Raw genomic sequence first — 19,932 nt, 5'->3', positions numbered from 1 at the left:
TGGTCTCACTTTGAAATACTCACCATGCCTGAATCAAGGGTAGCAAAGACATCCCAAAGCTCCAGGGTGAAGACCAACCTGTTAATAGCCCTTCACAGACAACTAGAGGGGTGGGTGCACCGATGTCATACTCAAGTCCATGTCACAGAAACCAAAAATCACTTCTTTGGGGCAATTATGCTTTTGGGGCTACTGGAGCAACAGTGTAGCCCAAAGTAGTGAACAATAGGGGAAAAAAAAAATCAAGGCAGGAAGCTTTTGAGAATGCTCTAGTTCTAAAAATAGCCTGGAGTTTTGGTTATTTTAGTGTACAATGCCACCAGGCAGCCAGCTCACACAGCAAAATCTGCAAACTCATTCCCTTCACACCAGCTCTGCACTTCAGCGTGGCTTCCGGGAATAAAAGTGCAAATTTGGGCAAGGATGCAAAGAATGCAGAGTTGCTCAGCTACTCTGGTTATGAGAAGCAGTGGAAGGCCCTAATACAGGCACAGAATCCCATCTAAATATATAGACAGAAACTGAGAATAGCCTGCGACAGCCCTGCTCCGAAAGCCCACTCCAAGCTCTCGGAAAGCCTCCCTGACTTCAGCAGGCTTTGGGTCATGCCCTGTCCATACCGAAGGGCATGTTAAATTGGGTTTACAATAGCCCTTTTCCATCCGAGCTGTCCGACGGGCAGGCAACGCCTCCAGGAACCTATTGACTTTTTTTTTTTTTTCTTTTTTTTTCAGAGGCTACGAGAATAAAATTACAATTTGGAACTGAAATCGCCGCCGTGGCTGTGATGGAGACCAGTGCTATTTAGGGATTAGATTAACACAGAGACTTTATGAAGCATCAGCTGTATGGCCGCTGTGAGTGAATCAGCAGGCTGTTAGCCTGGGGACCAACTGTTAATTGAAAAGGGGGGCAGGGAGGGGGAAGGAAGGCTGGAGTTTCATATCTAACAGTTAAATACATTTCAGTCGCTGGTCCAAACTGTTCAAAGGATTTGCCAGACTTGTGCTTGCCTTCCCATCCCCCCTGCAGCCGCTCAGCCTCAGCTTCCTCATTAAAAAGGCTGAATAGAGCCACATTTTTTTTTTTTTTAAGCACTTTTCTCCCTGCAAAGGCAGTAGCAGCCCTGGCATCCAGGCAACCCTGCTCCCTTCCCAAATTCATCTGCAGGGTCTTTACCTGCATGGTAGAAAGCTTCTCGTCGTAGCAAAATTGATCATTTTTGGGTGGGTGGAGCGGGTGCTGCAGCCCGGCGGCTGTAAAACACATCTTAACACCTCTGGATACCACGGGACCTGGCACAGGCTGAGCACAGGTGTCCTCGGCAGAATTAAATATCACAAAATCTGCTCGCTTACACTCACCAAGACACCGCCATGCAGGGGAGCTGTACTCCCTGCACACCCTGCACATTTTTAGGGGAAGAAAATAGGTGACAGCACAGGACAGCGCACGGCCAGAGCTCCATCAGGTATCCTCTGAGCGACCTATTCAGTATCAGAAAGCATTTAACACAAAAAGTTTTGTCATCTGTTAAACAAGGTGAGTTTTCCAGCACAGTTACGGGTAGAAACAAGAGGCACGAGAACAGGCTGTGAATTTCTGGGCAAGAGATGCCTTGCATAAAGTTTTTCTTGCAATATATTATGTAGCTGCCTGAAGTCTCTATGGGTTATATTAGAGCCCTAGACAGTTGTCTGACAAATTCCTGGTAAACAAAGAAGACAAAGCTGGAACTCAAGCTATGTGCGAGTCTATTTATGTTTGTTAGTTGCAAGTTATTTCTTCAGTAAATGATTCCTGCTTAAGAAACATACAGATTTTTAGTTCAACATGCCTGCAACGAAGTGCCTCTGTGCCCTTGCTCAGAAAAAACAATCGTCATTTCCCAGCTTATGTTGGTCAGATCCAGCCTTTCTCATACATCAGAGGTTTAAAATGCATCTTCAAGAGATTTTATCTGCAACGGCTTCTTTTTTTTTTTCTTCTTTTATTTAAAAAAAAAAAAAAAAAAAAAAAAAGAGGCCTAACCAGGAGTTACTGCACCGAACATGTTTCCAGGAAATTGGAAGCACTCATCACTACAAAGTTAATCTCTCCAAGCATAACTCACTTCCAACTACGTTATTACACAAATGAACACTACGATGGACAGCAGCTTTTGAGAAATACACATACATAAGCTATGTGATATGGTAAGCACATGGTGCTGTTGGACATGCAATAAAATTTGATTTTGCCCTATTTACATTCACGTGCTGATTCGGTTTGCCTTTTTATTTCTAAGAGAATAAATACAAGCCAAACTGACGAGTTCATTTTAACCACAGAGTGCAAAACATGAACACAAGAAATAAAAAGGACAGTGTCTCTTCTCCCCCCAGCACCGTTGAGTGTATTTAATTTGTGAAGGTTCATAAACTTTGTTCAAGGGGAACCTTCTGCCCATTTTTTACAGAGGGAAAAACTGATGGACAGAGATAACCAGAACTTGATGAGGTCTGAGGCATCTTGCTCCTTGAATGATCACCTGTAGATGAAAATCCCTTCCTAGAGGCATGACCAGAACCTCAAATCCCCACCGCTCCCCTATTTCACCACCACATCCCTCTTTCTGCCAGCACAGGAACATCGCTCCGGCATCCCAACTTCTCCTCTCCTTCCCCCCTCGCCCTCCTGACAGTGCTGCTTATTGCTCTGGAAGCCCCAGCTGCTTCGCCCTTATCAATTCCAAAATCATCTTCGGTGACATTATAACAAAGCTGTTTGCCTTTGCATCCTCGAGCATATACGATGCAACCCCTCCCACACGCGCTTTTGTTCCGAGCCAGCCGATAGCTGGGAGGGGAGGCAGCACTTCAGCCTCCCACCCAGAGCGTTTCTGTGGTCCCAGCTTCCGCACAACATAACGGCATGAAAGGAGCAGGGAGGCAGCTCTGCTCCCTGCCTCTGCTCTCAAAGGCTCAGCGACTCTTGTGTCAGCAGAGCTGTGGTAAGCCACATGCCGCTGCTTCAGTTCAAAGCATCGTTCCCGGGAGGATGGCCAGCAACATCCCAAATTGAAACCACATACTTGATAGCGAGCACCCTAATCAGCCTCATCTCAAACTTAGCACATATTAGCTCATTTAAAAAAAAAAAAAAAAAAAAAAAGAGAGACAAAAACTATGGGAATCCAACTGGGATCCTTTCTTTGGAGCCCAGCTCAGCAGGTAGTTTGGTGCATGCTTAGCTTCATCATCGGGTGCAAACCAACTGCTTCCCAAGGGCCAGGCTCACAGCACAGCAGATCCTGATTTCCACCAGCCTTTAGGCTCTGGAGAGTCCAGGTCCTTCTCTGGACGATGCTCGCATCGTGAAAGGTCTCTCTGCACGTGTCCTCCCTCTTGGGTAGGGCAGATTTTGGCAGGCAGGCCACCGAGCAGTGCATGTGTAGCTCATTAAAGCCAGAGCCTTTTTCACCTAATCAGTTCTAGAAGTTTTTGAAACAAAACATAAAAGCCCTCTTCGTTTTTATCTCAGGTCTTACGGAAACGTGCCAACAAAGGACAAAACACAGGTGGGGTACAACAAGCTCTCCAAGAAATGATTTCTGCTTTATGCGATGCTTCTTAATGGAGCCAAGCGATGCAGACACACCACGCTACACGTTGCCCTCTCCCCTTTGACAAATTTGGGCTGGAGCTGAGCTCTCCAGTCCCTGGATGCTGGCACAGCAGCAACCTGAGTGCATCTCCTCCATGCAGAAGCGAGAGGGGCTCGGAGGGGCTGCGTGGCGACATGGGAGGTAGAAACACACCAGCTGTGAATTTGAATGGAGCTGCTTTGCAAGAGAGCAGAACGCTGCTGCTATATTTGGCTAGTCCCTGAGAGATTTTGCTGGGAAGGAGCATCTGTTTCATTTGATGCGGTGCCCATCACCCCCTAAACGACAGCATCTTGCAACCAGCCATCACCAAGAGCAGTACGAGAGGGGACAACCTGTTGCCAGCCTAAGGGGGGTGGCTGGGGGCTGCCTCTCAGAGGATGGGGATGCTCATGGCAAGATGGGGATGCTCAGGTTTGGTTCACCATAAACACCCCTTCCTACCTGAGCTGGAGGGCTCACAGCAAGACAAAACGACACGCTGCATCACACCCACCAGGCAGGGCGGAAAGCACTGAGCTGTGCCTTATTCTTCACCCAGACAAAGACGTGACCTAACAGCAAAACCTGTTTTTCCATTAGCTTCATGTTGTGATGAACGTGTGAGCGATACTGTCCCCTGCTCTACCTATTTCATCTTGGGGCCGATCCAAGGTGCTAAGTGTCTTTAAATTACAGCAGAGAAGAAAGGAGCAGGCAGCCACCTACAGAAACCTGATAGCCGCCTGCTGTAGCTGTAAACCACGTCCACACGCAGCTCTCCCTCCCCAGAGGCCACAGGTTTGTCCTTTCCATTCACCTCACGCTTCCCCCACCTCCAAAATTCATCCAAAAGAGCAGAACCAGTGCAAGGACCAGACTTTTCGGAGCATCCAAATTGAAGTATCCTTGTTTCCGAAGGCTTTCTGTAGATCCAATACTTGCTACAATCACTGCATGGATTTCAGCATAAAACCACTGTTCTGCCACAAAACTGAGAATTACAAAGCAATGTCATGCTGCCTGAGCCCAAGGCAACATTTGGGAGCCCAGAAGGGCGTTTTGGGGCTATCTCACTGCTCATAGATAGAAACAGAGCAGCATGAGCAGAAGGGACACGTCCTAAAGCACCACAGGCTTGGAGGTCCCACGCAGGGCGGCCGCGGCACAGTAATACCTACACGCTCACCGCAGCTGGGGCTGGCCATCCCATGCTGGTCCCAAAACACAGCTCGGCGGGGGAATCAGGGCGAGAGCGAGCCACTTCCTCCCAATAGATGGCAGCAATGCATGGAGACACGGGCGCTTCTCCCAGCCTTCACCCAGCCTCAGCCCCAGGTGAGCGGCCGGGCGCAGGACACGGCCTCCGCTTGCGAGGCAGAGGCCAAGAAGAGGCTGGCCACCAGACCCCGCTGCCTTCCGTCCCGAGCTGCTGCTCCTCCTTCGGGCTTTGTGCCTTGAATGCGAGCCTCTTCCTCTCCCCAGCCCTCCCGTCGCTCTCATCCTGCTCCGTCCTCCGCGACTTTTGTTCGGTGGTGGAGGCTACGAAACGCCGGCCGGGGACGAGGCCGTCGTGGCGAGCACAAGCACTAGACGTACTCTGAAAATAGACCATGTCAATGGAGCTGGGGTTTTGTTGCTAAGTGTCCCTAATCGAACTCTTTGTGACTTAATCACGCTTTTGGCAGCGGCAGGAGAAACAAGCAATGAATCAAGTTATTGTATTTCCTGGATTTTTACTCCGCTATTGTAGTGTGCGACCCCAGTGAATATGCCGACTCCGCTTCTTCCCTCGGGTTAATTCCTCCAGCCCTCTGAGCCCAGCCAAAAGTTTTTTTTTTGTTTTTTTTTTTTGAAAGAGTAGTTTCGCTACCACTATGCAGTATATAATGGTTGAAAAATCTCATCTAGGACTTAAATCTCTGCAGGAGGAACAGGGGCAAGAGCAGAAAGGGAAAACGGAAAAGGTTCAGACATGTTGCAAGCCGGGAAACTGGGGAAAGAAAAAGCAGTAAGAAGTTGCTTTACAAATACAGGCCTCCTACTTTGTTAACACGTTTAAGTAATGTTAATTGCAGTGTACTGCAGTATAAAGAGGCATTTGTAATTGATTAATCTATGTTTGCCATTTTCTAATTAAAGAGAAAAGAAACCCTAATTATTCCACTCTGTACTAGGCAGCGGAACAGTCATTATGGAATAAGCAATTTTCCCTCCTCAGACACTGGGCTCCCCTATTCTCCCACGTTACATAAAACCCTCGCCACACAACGCTGCCTGCAGCACGGCCGATTTCTGCTTGTTAGGCACTACCGGCGGCGCTGGGCTTCACAGCATCCCACTGTGCAGGAGCAGGGGGAGAGGGCTGCGAGCTTCGGTTCAAGCTCCAGACCTAGACAGGATGATTGCGTGAGGTTTTCCAGCCCCTCCTCATCTCTATAATTAAAGCAGAGGGAATGATGGATTTTGGGACCCACTCCCATCACTGCAGGTAGATTGGAAAGAAATTGAGAGGGTCATTACAAATAAAAAAGCGTGTGCCCTAATAGAGGGCCTGGGTCAGGTGGGAAGAGATGACATCAAGCTTGAGCTGCTGCTGCTTTGTTCTGCATCATTTCACCAAGAGATAAAGGCAGAAATGGCATTTGCTGTCCCCAGGGTGGAAATCACAACCTGTGGTCCAGGGCGATGGAGCCAGTCCCAGCTGCTGTCGTAGCTCCTGACTCTCTCCCAAGAAAAAAACACCCAGCCTGAGTCCAGCTCCCTGTCCTGACCCCTCTGAACAGCTCCACGTCCTCTCCCATCCCCTTTTTGCACCCCAAACTACTGTGATCCTCTCCCCCTTGCTTGGGGAGGGCAGTCTGTGGTCCCAGAGGTGCAGAAAGGGGAAAAGCCTCCAGGAATATTGGAGGTGCTGAGTCTCTCCTTACCCCAAAAGGTTGATATCTACAGTAAAGTTGAGGAAGACAAATTCAGAGCTAGGTACATTATTTCAGTGATGAAGAGGCTAGCTGATGGAGAAAGCTGCAAGAAGAACAAGTTCTCCTCTCCTTGGCTTAAATAAGGCAGGCTGGAACATTGTAATTTGGAAGACATGCTGGTGATATGGTGCCTGCTGATAAACCCTACACCGTTGCCTGACTTGAGAAGCTGGGAAAATTACAATATGCTCATTTGCTGCAATCACACACCTGCCACACAAGCCGTGGTCATTTCAGCACACATCTCCAGGAATGGTGAACCCGCACTGCTGTGCACCTGTAGCACAGGTAATGCGACTGGCTGATTTTATTCAAGTTTTTCTGTCCTTGGTTCCTGTAAAGGCCCTGCTGGTGCTGAGGGGACGATGCTGATCACGCACCACCCAGCTCAGAGCAGAGTTTGGAGCTCTTGCTGCAGAGGTATTGTGGGGTTGGGCTGTAACTTTTAAACTTTTCTTGATTTTTTTTTAAAAAAAGCTTTGAGAGAAAAAATATTTCATAATTAGACTCATTATTCCAAGATATTGTTGAAGACACGTAGGAGGATTTTTAAAAAGAGCTTAGACATGAATAAAGATAAAGAATATGCAGTTTTAAGCCAGGCAAGGGTTTAAAAGGGAACATAAAACCCTCATGCTTCAAATTGAGACCCATTTTTAATAATTGGGGGCTGAGAGGAGTACTATTTTCTGCCAAGCACCAATGTTCTCCTCCTTGCTAGCACATCTTAACTGGTAGAAGAAAGTTGTTGTCAATCTCACACGGAATCATTATTCCCAGCCTCAAAGCAGACCCAATGCAATGGCTTACATTACACAAAAAGCACAGAAGTGACAGAATGGGAGGGTTTTAAAGTAAAGCTCTTTCAGGGCAGATGAATAAAACATGGCGAGACTAAGTTTCTGCCCTTTGGCTGGAGCAGATCCTAAAAAAATATTAAAAAATAATTAAAAAAAAAGGAAAAGAAAAAAAAAAAAGATGCTAGAAGTGCAGGTAGATGACAAGGATGGAATCAGTGCAGGGTTAGCACTCAGCTTTTCCTGTATTGGTATAGCAGAGGTCCCAAATAATTGCAGGTGTCCTTTGTGCTAGGTGCTGTACAATCCCCTAGACATTGCTGATAAGATTATTTTGTTAATTACAATAAAATGAGCTACATGAGCATAGGAGGTGCTGTTGCCTCCAAGATAGAAGCGGCCAGTTCAGGCACAGAGAGATTGAAGATCCAGTTCCCTGTATCCATACATGTGTATTTAATTTTAAGCATGAGTAATCCTTTAAATCACAGACTTTAAGGAACCACTCATGCTTAAAATTAAGCACACATGTGCGTGCTTGCAGGGTCAGGCCTGGAAGATGGTTTGCCTCAGTTTCCACCTGTTAGGGGAGAGTCCCTTTTCACGTTGCCATTTTGGCTATTTGGCCCCATTTCAGCTCCGTCCTGCAGCACCTAGGCCTGTGTGGCACAGCAGTTAGGACACGCTGCTCCTTGTGTTGGGGCTTGAGAGGTTCTTTTTATACAAGTAATACAATTAGTCCATTATCAGCAATCTCCTGAAGAGGCAAAAAAAAAAAAAAAAAAAAAGTAAAATTGAAAATGCAGAGAGTAAATCAAATAGAGACTCTGCCATTCTGATTCAGTGCCAAGGCAGCTCAGAGGTGAATTATCACCCTCCCATCAGCTGGATTTGGCCATGTCATGGATAGATGAAGCCCATGGCATCTCCTCATAGACCAGGGAAACCAGGAAAATAAAAATTTCCTGCCAATGCCAGCCAAAGGCCTCCTTGGGGAAGAGGCATCAGAGGGACGTTGGAAGCCCCTTGGGCCAACACCACGGGGTGTTGGTGGGTCCCCCAACCTTTCTCAGAGGACAGATAAAAGGTATCAGGGTTAGTCCTCAGATGAACAATTACTTGCTTTTAAGTGGCAGGGGAGACTTTGGTTGGAAAGCTCCTGTTCTGTATCTGTGACGGCATGCCTGAGAACAGAAGCAAGATTGCCGCTTTGTTGCCTTATTTTGCTGAGTTACAGACCCTTCAAATAAATAATTCCAGATATGACCTACTCCTGGAGCTCCCTGCCCTGCTGATAACACAGCTGACATCTCCTCTAATGACTAAAATAGTCCTTTATCATCTCGGGCTGTTATTATTACCTGCCTTCTCTTCAGGAGCAGGCTTACAATGTTCCTGTGATTAAGATACACATATTTCATAATCGGAGGCACACTCTTATTCTGGCAAATGTAGTATCTGAAGACCAGCCAGCCCATTAACTGTACATTTATGGTTAACTAAATTTGGATAAAGGACTTATTTGAACTGAAAATTGAATTTTATTTGTTCCCAAACTGAGCCAATGTTTGCATGGAAACAAAAATATCCTGTAAATGATACACCAGAATATTCGCACTGCAAAAGTCACGGCTAGCTCCACACTACGCAGCAGCCACAGGACTATAAATATTCATACAGTTCACAATCAGTATTTCAGAGCAAGACACAAGCAAATCGGCAAGACATTATGAGATCCATGGCCTATTTCTAGCTGTGCTGCACAATGTCGGGCAATTTATGTAATTTTTGTGCCCCTGTTTTTCCTACCTTTCCTCTGTCCATCTTGTCTATTCTTAGTTGAAGCTGCTCAAGAGAAAAAAAATGTATTACAACAGTTCTTAGAGATCCCACCTGAGCTCAGGGCTAAATTATACCAGACCTCAGACAAGGCAGCAACCACCAGAAGCACCACGGGCAGCCAGGACAACCAACCAAGACCATAAACAAGTTGTTTTTTTTTTTTTTTGGAAACCACCTCTTTCCTTGTGTGAATCAAACCAAACACTCAAAGACACAATCAGCTAGCAAATCAGATGCACCTGAAAACCTCAGACAGAGCTTTGCATATCACTGAAAACCACTCTGAGCAGTTGCTTTTGATGGCCTACCATTTTCTTTAGAATAAAAAGATGAGCAATAATGAAAATTACAAAATGATCAAAAAGAAACAAACAGAAAACTTACCACTTAGAGGGAATATAAGCCCATAGGAACCAGCTGGCAAACTGCTCCCCCAGCAGAAACACATTTTCTCTCTTTCCCGTCCCAATTTAAAGGGCCTGAGGGCAGGTAAACAGTGAAATGCAACTCAGGCTTGATTTTTATTTCTGTAATAAAAATAATAAAAATGAAAATAATAAAATGGGAAATTCTAAACCTCATAGATCTTCATTTCAGTGCATCTTGTGAGACTATAAATTGTTACTTTGCTCAGGGAGTACAAGACAAGTTGGAGTATGATAGATAGATCGCTAACAAATCTGGGGAATGTAAATGGAGGAAGAACGCTACATAATAACTGGGTATGTTGGTAAAGAAGACCGTGGCTATGTTTTCCCATGTGATGCTTGCTTTAGTGTTTAGGTACATGCACGTGGGCACTCCTCTGGTCTACTGAGGTGTTTCACTGATCCTGGACTTGGTTTTCTTTATGGACACTGCCATGGCCTGCCCTCAGCACATTCCTCAAAGGGGAAGGACAGGAGATCTGCCAGTGGATGTGCCTCCAGTCTTCCTAGATGAGGTTGTGCTTTGACCTCCGGATGAAATGCTTCTGAACATCATTAGAAGGGCAATAGCGTCATCCCAGCACCAAGCCAGCACTGGATATGTAGCAAGTGATGTGTGATGGAATTTCATTCTCGTTCTGTGCCCAACTGGTCCTTTTTACTCTGCTCACTATTGGAGACTCTCAGCCAGTCCTTGCCTTCTCCCCATGCCAAACATAGGATGCAGGAACGAGGGGGAGAAATAACAGAACTACTGTCCTTTCAGTGATTTAGAGAAAGAGTGAAACTGTTGAAATCCTCCCATTGTTAAGCAGGTGATTCATCCCTTACCTGTCATCACATTCAATTTCAGGAGGATTTTCTCCTCCTCTGCCTTTACGCTCAATCCGACGGGCTGGGAGCCCTCCTGAGCAGATGTAATCCCCAGGTACAGCAGTGCGAGCGGCTGCTCCCAGCAGGATCTGTCCATGACTCTGTTTCATAGCCCTGAAATGTCACCAGAACATAGTTCTCTGCAGAGGGAACTAAATGAAGGAAACCACCAAGAATTTGGCTCCACATTATCACCCAAATCACTAGTAAATTATCTACTTTGTTTTAAGAAAGAAGTACTTGGAGCAAAGAAAGACAAGGAAGTTCATCCAAACCCTTGATCTGAATCCCCTTTGGGCACAATAAAAATATGTTCTGGCTTTCTATTCCTTTATAGATTGTAGGCAATGAAAGCTTCAAGTTCACCAACCCTCCACAGTGCTTGGCTTCAATCAGCATAGATGGTATCTGGGGCTTTTGGAAAAAAATTAAAAGGGTTGGAAGATGTCTGCAGCTCTGACACGATTATTTATGGGCCTTCAATGAGCGTTGGCTGGAAAAATAATCAAGAGTGGGAAGTGAGGGGAAAAAAACAAGACAATGAAGCTCAAAAGGCTTCATTTTGCTAATACAGAACCCCACAAAACTAATGGGGCTTCTGGCCCTCTGTAGGCATCCACAGGGTTCGCTGCAAGATCACTGTAAGAATTTAAATGTACAAACAGAGACAGGGCTCATTTTTGACCTCAAACAAAACAAAATAAAACATAAATCATCGATCATATTGGGAGTAACAGTCACTTGAGGCATCCTGGCTTAAAGCCTTGTGCCTGCATGGGTACAAACCTCTAAGTTTCAGTGCACAGGTGCTTCGTAGCCTGAAATGATAGAAAAGGGTCTATCAGCCAAAGAGCTGAAATTAGCCTTCTGCTCAGCAAGAGAATATGCAGGGGAGAAGACAGACCTGCATTTTCCCATATTTTGGGGCAGTCAGAGGTTTTGCCGGGCCAGTGCAGTCCCTAATGAGCAGCACAGAGAGCGTGAACAACTGCAGTGCCCAGCAGAAGCTCCAACAAAATCAGGGCTGAAGGGGGACAGGCAGAGCCTTGTGCTCTTCTTCTCCCCAGAGATGCATCTACCCATGGAGAGAACAGCATCCAGAACAGTAGAAGGCAACTTTCCACAGTCTCCAAGCATATTACTGGTGGAGAAACTATTAAAAAAAGCAGATTTATGGCCTCTGCTCCAGCAGCCCTTTGGTGATTTCTTGTTGAGTTGCAGACAAATGTGCTCTGAGACCTGCGGGAGCGCTCGGAGCAGCCTCCGGTGTTGGTGAGGCTGAGCACGGAGAGCAGCACAGCCCAAGGTGGAGTAACAGTAGCTGAAGCTACTACGGGTTAGGATCCTAGAGCCTACGGAGAAGGTGGGGCTGAGAGCCCTTCCAGAGAACTGAGCAGGCTTTGGCAAGATAAACAAACAGTAGTTATTCACTTCTCGGGAGAGACTTAAACGGGATTCAAGAGTTTTCTCATGGCTCCACAAACAACTGTCTTTATCCAGAGCTCATCTCTGTGTCAAACTGAGGTTTCTTCTCTCCCCCCGCCCCCCCCTCCCCGACATGTTGAAAGAAGAAGTGAAAAGGTTACACATTTATCTTATTTCTTCGTCTCCCAGGACTTGTCTTTACTTTTCTCCTATTTCCTTAATGCAGGGGGAGAGAAGGAGAGAGAGAGAAAAAGGAAACAAAAAAGTTCTCCATGGAGAATTCAATTCAGCAGAATTACACTGCTCTTACGTCCGCTTCGAGGCTCTCTCCCACGCACAGCCTGTGGCTTCCAGCACAATATCTGCACAGCCCCAGCACTGTGTCAGCTTTGATAAGAGCCCCTGTGTAATCAGTGCAGTACCAGTTATCCGGCTACAATACTGTATGATTTCCTCTTGTGGCTTCTTCATTCCTGTTTATAATTAAAGAAGGACTTCTTGCCATGCCAAAGGCTATATAAAAATAAGTAATAAGTAATAAAGCGATGGCACGGATCCAAGAGCTTGCTGCTGCCGCTCTTGTTCTTGCAACATGGTAATATCCAGCAGTGGTTAATAGCATTAAGGTTCTGGGCTTTGATTAGACTATTTGCTTTTAGCAGTTACAGGAGGATGCAGCCAGCCTAGGTGAAGAAAAGGGCTGATGCGGTTTAGGATTACTGGATATTTAGCCTTTATATTTAGCAAAAAGTTGGATCATTTGCTGGGCTATCTTGACGGCATTGTGTTCACTCTGCGGCAATCAAGTTGGCCTAAAGTCATAAGCAGGGCAGGTGGTTAGAAGCTCAACCCTGGAGCCAGAACTTGTTCCATCCATTAATTATTTGTGTTGGATAATTAGCACGAGCGCTATGGAAATCGTGGCCCCATTGTGTAAATACATATGGTGCCCCCAAGAGCTTCAGATTTAAATAGCCAAGAGAGACAATGGGCAAATTAGCCAGTGCTACACAACAGGTCATCAGAGCCAGCGGTCCCACCCGACTTCCCATTTTCCAGGACAAAGTGTTCTCTTCATTAGCCCATGCAACTTCAAAGTGCTGCAACTCACAGCCCCGCTTAAAAATTCCTTATCTCCCTCCAAGTGCCTTCAGTCTCTGTCTCTTAGCCCAAAGAATGAAGGGATAAGGAGGAGGTGTCCCAAGCCATGCTATTTCTTTAACCTTGCTTGCGGGTGAAGCTTGTGGGAGAAGCTCCTTCACAAACCAAACAGCCTTGCTCTGTTGCATGTGGGAGAGAAATTCTCTTCCTAACCATGTACATTTGTGGGGCGTAGCTATTGAGCAATGCACTGTTATGTATTCTGACTTCTTAAGTAACTTCTGAAGGCTTTGTGAAATCAGCACAGGGCTGGGGATGGTGGACACCCAGGCAGTCACTTCTCCAGGGACACTGCAGGTGTTGCCATTTTGCAGGGGAGGGTCTAAAAATGGAAGGAGTGGATTATTTAGGGTCCTGGATGAGTTAGCACCATAACCACAAGACCATTTGACTGCATTCAGCACCCTCTTGCTAAGGGAACCATGCTCAGAACAGGCACAGGGCAGGACTTATCTAAGCAGTACTAAAGACCATTTAAAACGCTTGTGTTAAAAACTCAGGGAGGTTTCTGCACCTGTCTCCAGCATGTTTTATCTGCTGACCTCACTGAGATGAACTCGCTCGGGGAGTAGCAAAGGTTCCCAAACAAAGGCTCCTACCCATTCCGATTACACATGAAAAACATCGCTCCCCGTCACTCTGAGTCACTCCTCGGCTGCTGAGCCAAGCCTAACCAAACCCCACCAGCCCAACAGCCTGGGGAGGGGGTTCCCTGCCTTTGATATCTTTGGCTAGAAACAGTCTTCCCCTTTCTCACACCTGAGAAAACATTCTGCAAAGAGTCGCCTTTCCTTTCGCTTTGCTGCTGTCTTGAAGACTCCCTTTTCTTCCTTTACTGACTCTGCTTTCCTTAATAAGAATGTAAATACGGTGCAGCTGTGCAACTACGAGGCTCTCAAAATACTTAATAAAGATGGATCAGTTAAACTTACAATCCTGCATGAGGCAGAGAGGCATGAAAGTGCTTCTTGGAGCCATCTTCTATTGCTATGAAGAACCTTTCCTCATGCACTGTAGGCATCATCTATTTTACTGGGAGTCCTCAAATTTCACCCGTCTCAGCTGGTACCCTCCTCTGATGGAGGCTCCCTTACAAACGCTGAATATGGCCACCAGAAAAAAAGGTACTTTCTAGGTACACTCCCCTTTTAAAAGAAATTACAGTCATCTGGGGTGAACGGCAGGCAGAAGGGACTGGATGAGACTGGTAACAGTTTGGATCATGCCTTTAGGATGGCTCTTATTTTATTACCATTATTATCCCTCTACTTCAGTGTTTAGGAGGCTCTGGAGTATCAGGTTGCTTAGAAAAGTTTCCATTATTAGGCCTGATTTTCTACTCATTTAGGAAGACACAATGCTGAAATTGTTGGAGCTGCATTACTGTAAATCCTTCTGGAAGCTCAATTCAAAGCCCATTGTGGTTACGGCCTCAGCCATTCAAGCACTCTGCCTTAGACCAGAGGTGTGATGTGTATCTGTCCTGGCTTCTTCTTAAAGGACTTTGAAGCCCTAACTGGCAGCTTGTTTAGTGTCTTTGATTCATCCTGGTGCTCACGTGCTCAGCACCACACCAGTTAACCACGTTCCCCTTGGTGCAGAGCTGGAAATGGGGCTGTTCTCTGCCCTTGGCAGATCTCGTGGGGAAGCTGTCAGGACAGGCTGTTTCTAATTTCTCCACTTTGAGTAAGACTTGCTACTCCAGCGTATCCAGCTTGGGCTGAGAAGATAGATGCTAGCCACAGAGCCTCCCTTTTGTGGTTTCCCAAATGTTTTGGTTTGAGACTCCTTTTTCCCCCCTCTCCCTGCAAAGACTCAATTTTATTCCGGAGATACGGAAATCTGCAGTGCAAGCTCCTTAAAGTACCAGATAGTTTTTGGTGGTGTTGCTGGTAGAACAGAACAGATCCTTACTGGTTTGACTGAAGTTTTCCCAACTTAAGCCTGCCACAAATATGCAGTTGCCTTCCTGCAAGAATGATCTAAACAAGAGTGGACATGTGGATGCGGCTACTCAACGCCCCAGCCAAACAGAGGGCTTATTCACTGGTAAATCACAACCAGAAGTTACATACCTGGTTGCCCACTTCTCATTTGTGTTTACTCTCCACTTCTCTCCCTGCCACAGGCCAGGCAATGGTCATATCCAAACCTCATTGAAATGAAGAGGAATCGTTCCCCTGTTTTCACTGCCCTTTGGGATACTGTGTGTTTTTTTAACCAGCTATTTTATTATGTTTGCCATCTTAACTTTAAGAATCCGGCACATCCTTGAAAGAGGCTGTTTTAATGAAAATAACAGGCTAAAGCTCCAGGTGGGATTTATCCATCACATGGATTTACACAGGCCACAGTACCTGGCATCTGACACGCCAGCGTTTAGCCGTATCTATCCTCAAATCACCCAAACTAAGGCTATGAACACCCTGCTGCCTGGAATTTCCTCCAAGACCAGCTTGAGGTCAAATTTGCTCCCTGTCCTCATTGCTTACCTGTTGCTCACCTTCCTATCTGGTTCTGGGGTGTCTCAGCAGCTCTGCCTGGGTGGAAAAGCCTCAGCAACACCTTTGCACTGCCCCTCAAATTCTTCTTGTGGTTCTGAGCAGTTGAAGCGAGTGAGGTTGTATCGTGATCTCCTGCAGATGTTCTCAGTTTAGTTCCTCCTAAGAATAAAAAGGATGCAAAGATGAGTTATGGGAAAATGAACTGCCTAAAATGACAGAGAGCATGTGAGTTACTGGGCTTGGAAGAAACCTGCTCCCGAGCTTTCTATTGCCACTAAAATTTCGACAAAACCAGAGAGTTTTGGCAGACAAAGAAGTCCAATGGTATATCTTTGTTCAAAATGAGAAGTGATACTGTAGGGCTGTAATAGTGTTTCTAACAGGACAAGCTCTGCAAGCAAACACGATGAAAGCTGTGTTACAGCAAGCTGCAGTCTCCCCTTAGGCATTTTGAGTAATGCAAAGGTAAAGACACGTTCCTGTCTTTTTGACCATGTTCCTTTAAATCCCATCCAGCTGTGCAGATAAAGATGATTTATGGAACATTTCACTACTAATATCACTTATCTCATATTCCAAGAGATGATGACATGTTATCTTAAGCCTTTTTTCGTACCTGATCACTGTGTCTTCCAAACAGATGAACTAATGAAAAGGTTGAGGCTGATGGATATGTGCAATAAGCAGATGGGTCACAGAAGTGTAGAAAAAGCAATAATGCAAGAGCACAGGCTGCAATTTTCTACTTTGATTCAGGAAGATACAGATTTTATTCAAAAAAAATCAGGAATTGCCTGGAACAAGAAGAGCAAATGGGTTTGTCACCACTTGCACTGCTTAGTAACAGGATTTCAGAAAGATTAGAGGCTTGACTCCCTTTATCATGAAATGCCTTTATCGTGTATCTGGTTTCAACAACTGTGTTTGCAGTGAAGATGAAACTAAGTGTTACTGACCAGAAGGAAACGGAGTAATTATCAGGACTATCAAATCTGGGCCTTGAGCAAGTGCAAATAAAATCTGAACAGCTGCTACATTAACTCTGACTACAGCACAGGTATTTTTTATCTTGCTCTAGCATGCAATACTTATCATGAACTGAGAGGAGATGAATGGACATAAGACAAATCTGACTCTTCAGCACAAGTGAGGTGGGCCAGAAAGGCCTGTTTAATTCTTTTGTTATTAAACATGAAGCAAAGTGCCACTTATATATCACAGGCACACAAATGAATTACAGCTTCCTCTGGCATGATAATAAAAGAATCTAAATCACAACAAGGTCCTGTCTTAAGAAGTGCCTTTATGTTTCATATGTGATGTGACAAATTGCTTCAAGTGACACAATGTCAAAGTGCTAGTTAATTTGATGAGTTTAAATTATATTCTATAGAGGAAGAATCCATGTTCTTATACATCAGATTTTTTTATATAGTATCTCCTATGGGAAAAGCCTCATATAAAAGAAACCTACTTGTGTCTGGCTTTTATTATTTATTGAACAATGCTCCATTGAGTCTCAGATCCTCTCCAGACAGCTCATAAACAAGGCCTGTAGTGCAAAGTTTAGACAAGGACAAAGATTTCTGAACTCTTAAGCATAACACAAAGCTCTGTGATTACCCACACCGGAAGGAATGGACGGAGCTGGAATTTATAAAAGAGAAATGCAAGAAATGCAAAGATATTTTTCTGAAGAAAAAAAAGTCAGATTTCTATGAAAACTTCAGTTGCATGCTTTCTTCCCTCTGTACCATGCTCTTTGTACACTTGTTCCAGAAGTGTTTCTAATGAACTTATTAACTATTAGTTGTTCCAGAACTTCTTGCCCTGAGGAACACCCAGCATTTTTTTTTGGATCAGCACCCAATTTTGCTTAGACCTTTGGTTGAAAGCTCTACCTACTTAAAATGCACATTAACAAGGAGGGTTTTGTGCAGTTTGGGACTTACAAGCTAATATAAAAAAGGGCCATGGTTCAAGCAGAAGGTTTTCTGGAGTACCACCTTGTTTCCCTGTGGCCTGTAGTGCTAGAGAAAGCTTGAAATAGTATTTCTGCTGGACTATCTCTCCGGCAGTTCATGTGAAATCAAACTGTGATCATAACAAAATCAATGTCATTCAAGCTTCAAATCATGCCCTCACTTTCCTGGGGGCACGGTGGGGCTGGCTTCACCTCCCTTTCTCTTTGGGGCCTTACGAAGCTCACTGTCCCAAATTGGTGCTCAGGTCTGGGATTTCCACAGACACCATATATAAGCCCTTAAATTGGCTTACTTGCTTGGAAGCCAGTCCAGCTCCTAAAACCAATGGAACAACTTTAGTGGCAGTCACATCTCCTTATGTCCAGCTGTTAAATCATTTAAAGGCAGCTAAAGCTACATTCAATTCTCTCCCATTACCGTCACTTCCCACGTAAGCAACTGCTGAAGCTGTCTCTCTTTCCAATGGAAGGAGAGGTGGGGTCCGTGGGATCATGTTCTCACCAGAGAATCTCAGCACTAAAACATCATCCACCCTACGAAAAGGGTTGAGAACCCCTTGGCCTCCGTGAACCCTGAAGGAGCATTTCCAGCACTGTCAGAGTGGCTCCCTCTGTTATTGCAGGCAGCCCTGTCCTAGCCTGGCTCTCGTTCGTGTTGATGATTGTCATTTCTAATCTTTTGGCAACGTGCACAGTCCAAAAAAAAAAAAAAAAAAGTAAAAAAAAAAAAAAAAAGTTCCTCTGAGTTGGCTGCATCTCAGCTTCCTGGCTTGAGGGATGAACTGCTCTGCCCCAGATCCAGCTCTTCTTAATATCCAAAATATGCTGCAAGAAAGGTCATTGGAAGGGAGTGGGCTAATTCAAGGCACAGTTGTATGCGACTTAAAAACATGAGGCCGATGAACCTATTTTCCACCTGACGAGCAGTACCCTGCAATTGTCAAAGTACTACAGTCCCACTGAGATTTCTATACAGAGTCCCCGTAAGCTGAATGACATTAAATTTCCATGTCAAAATTAAGACAATATTGCAACTTTTTGTCTTCCACTGACATTTTCTGCCACCTTTTCTCTTCCACTGACATTTTCTGCCTTGCTCTCTGTTCCAGCCTGGGTACTTCACCCTCCGGTGTCACCGAGAAGGGACACGCTTTAGGCTGGCATGAACAGCGATCTGTTGACTCCCATGGCATTACACACCACAACCCCCGGCTGACAAACACAGCTCATTAAAATGGAAGCTCCTGCCTGGTGGGACATGAGGCACACAGGGACCCAGAGGAATTTGGTTTAATTATTTTGTTGCATAAGATTCTTACTTATGGTCTGGGCTTTTGATTATTAGCAAATATATTCCCTTTGATATCTCAGTAGTTGTAGTAAAATCCAGGTCATTCCTTTATATGACACTGAGAAGTCTGGTGTCAGCTTCATTTTCAGGCCAGTCAATGTTATATCTTTACACATTAGGCTATGAAAGATACACTTAGATTCCTGTTCAGCAGAACAAATACCCCAACTACTCCCAAATAGACTTCCGTAAAGCCATCAGGGCCAAAGATTTCTTTCATATCAAGTAATAAGTCAGTATGTGATGATATTTGTGCCCAGAACATCTATTTCACTTCATTTCAAATACAAAATGGACTGTGGTCATTTCTGTAATTGATGCAATTATAAAAACTTCCTAGTTATCTACTCTTTTAGTGTTATTGTGCCTCCCTTTGGAAATGGTTTCAGTTACTTTTCCATCACTGGATTCAGAATATTCTGGTTTCTCGGCTAAAAACTATAATATTGAACCCTATCAGAGTCTCTAGAATTCACTTTAGCATCTGGGTTGTGTTTGGGTTTTGGCTTTCCTTTATAGAATAGCAAATAGCAGCTGGAGGAGAATGAAAATCGTTGGGATTCATCTCCTGCTTCAAGACAATGAAATTACATAATAAAATAGGAGCTTTAGCAGGCAAACTGAGAGAAGTAGAAAATCAGTTTTACTGCTAAAAATTATGCAGAGGACCGGATGCAGATATAACAAAAATAGCAGTGTATGTGGAGTCACGCCTTTGGGTCCACTCGCTGACTTAGCTCCATGGATGTACATCAGCCAAAGATCTCGCCCATCAGTGCTGATTCATTGTCATTTATTAATGCTGAGACACATCCCTCCTTCTTCTACTCGTGGCACGCACTGCAGCACTGTGCCTGGGCCCTTTTCCCTCTCACTGATCACAGCCTCTCTCTGTCTTTCCTGCCCGATTCAGATTTCATGAGAGCTCCAGTAAAGGAACCAAAACCAAGGGGAAGAGGAA

The 19,932-nt window shown here is 45.1% G+C and overlaps 1 protein-coding gene across 2 annotated transcripts in view; it reads right to left on the bottom strand.

Annotated features, from left to right (window-relative positions):
- Nucleotides 1-19,932, bottom strand: part of LOC311424452 (uncharacterized protein) — a 184,351-nt gene that overhangs the window by 10,180 nt on the left and 154,239 nt on the right. Inside the window, exons 3-6 of one of the 2 annotated variants that reach the window (XM_084499629.1) lie at nucleotides 15,636-15,795; nucleotides 10,505-10,660; nucleotides 9,630-9,772; nucleotides 4,807-5,225 (exon numbers count right to left, since the gene is read on the bottom strand). In XM_084499629.1, coding sequence (XP_084355755.1) covers nucleotides 9,754-9,772; nucleotides 10,505-10,660; nucleotides 15,636-15,795 — 335 coding nt within the window. In that variant the 3' untranslated portion in view covers nucleotides 4,807-5,225; nucleotides 9,630-9,753. Of the gene's footprint in view, nucleotides 1-4,806; nucleotides 5,226-9,629; nucleotides 9,773-10,504; nucleotides 10,661-15,624; nucleotides 15,796-19,932 lie in introns of both variants that reach the window. The other variant, XR_014686094.1, reaches the window with a different exon arrangement.

Source organism: Aythya ferina, assembly GCF_964211825.1.
Source record: "Aythya ferina genome assembly, chromosome: 27".
Taxonomy (NCBI): domain Eukaryota; kingdom Metazoa; phylum Chordata; class Aves; order Anseriformes; family Anatidae; genus Aythya; species Aythya ferina.
The sequence above is the reverse complement of the archived record's forward strand: the minus strand, read 5'-3'. Positions and strand labels throughout refer to the sequence as shown.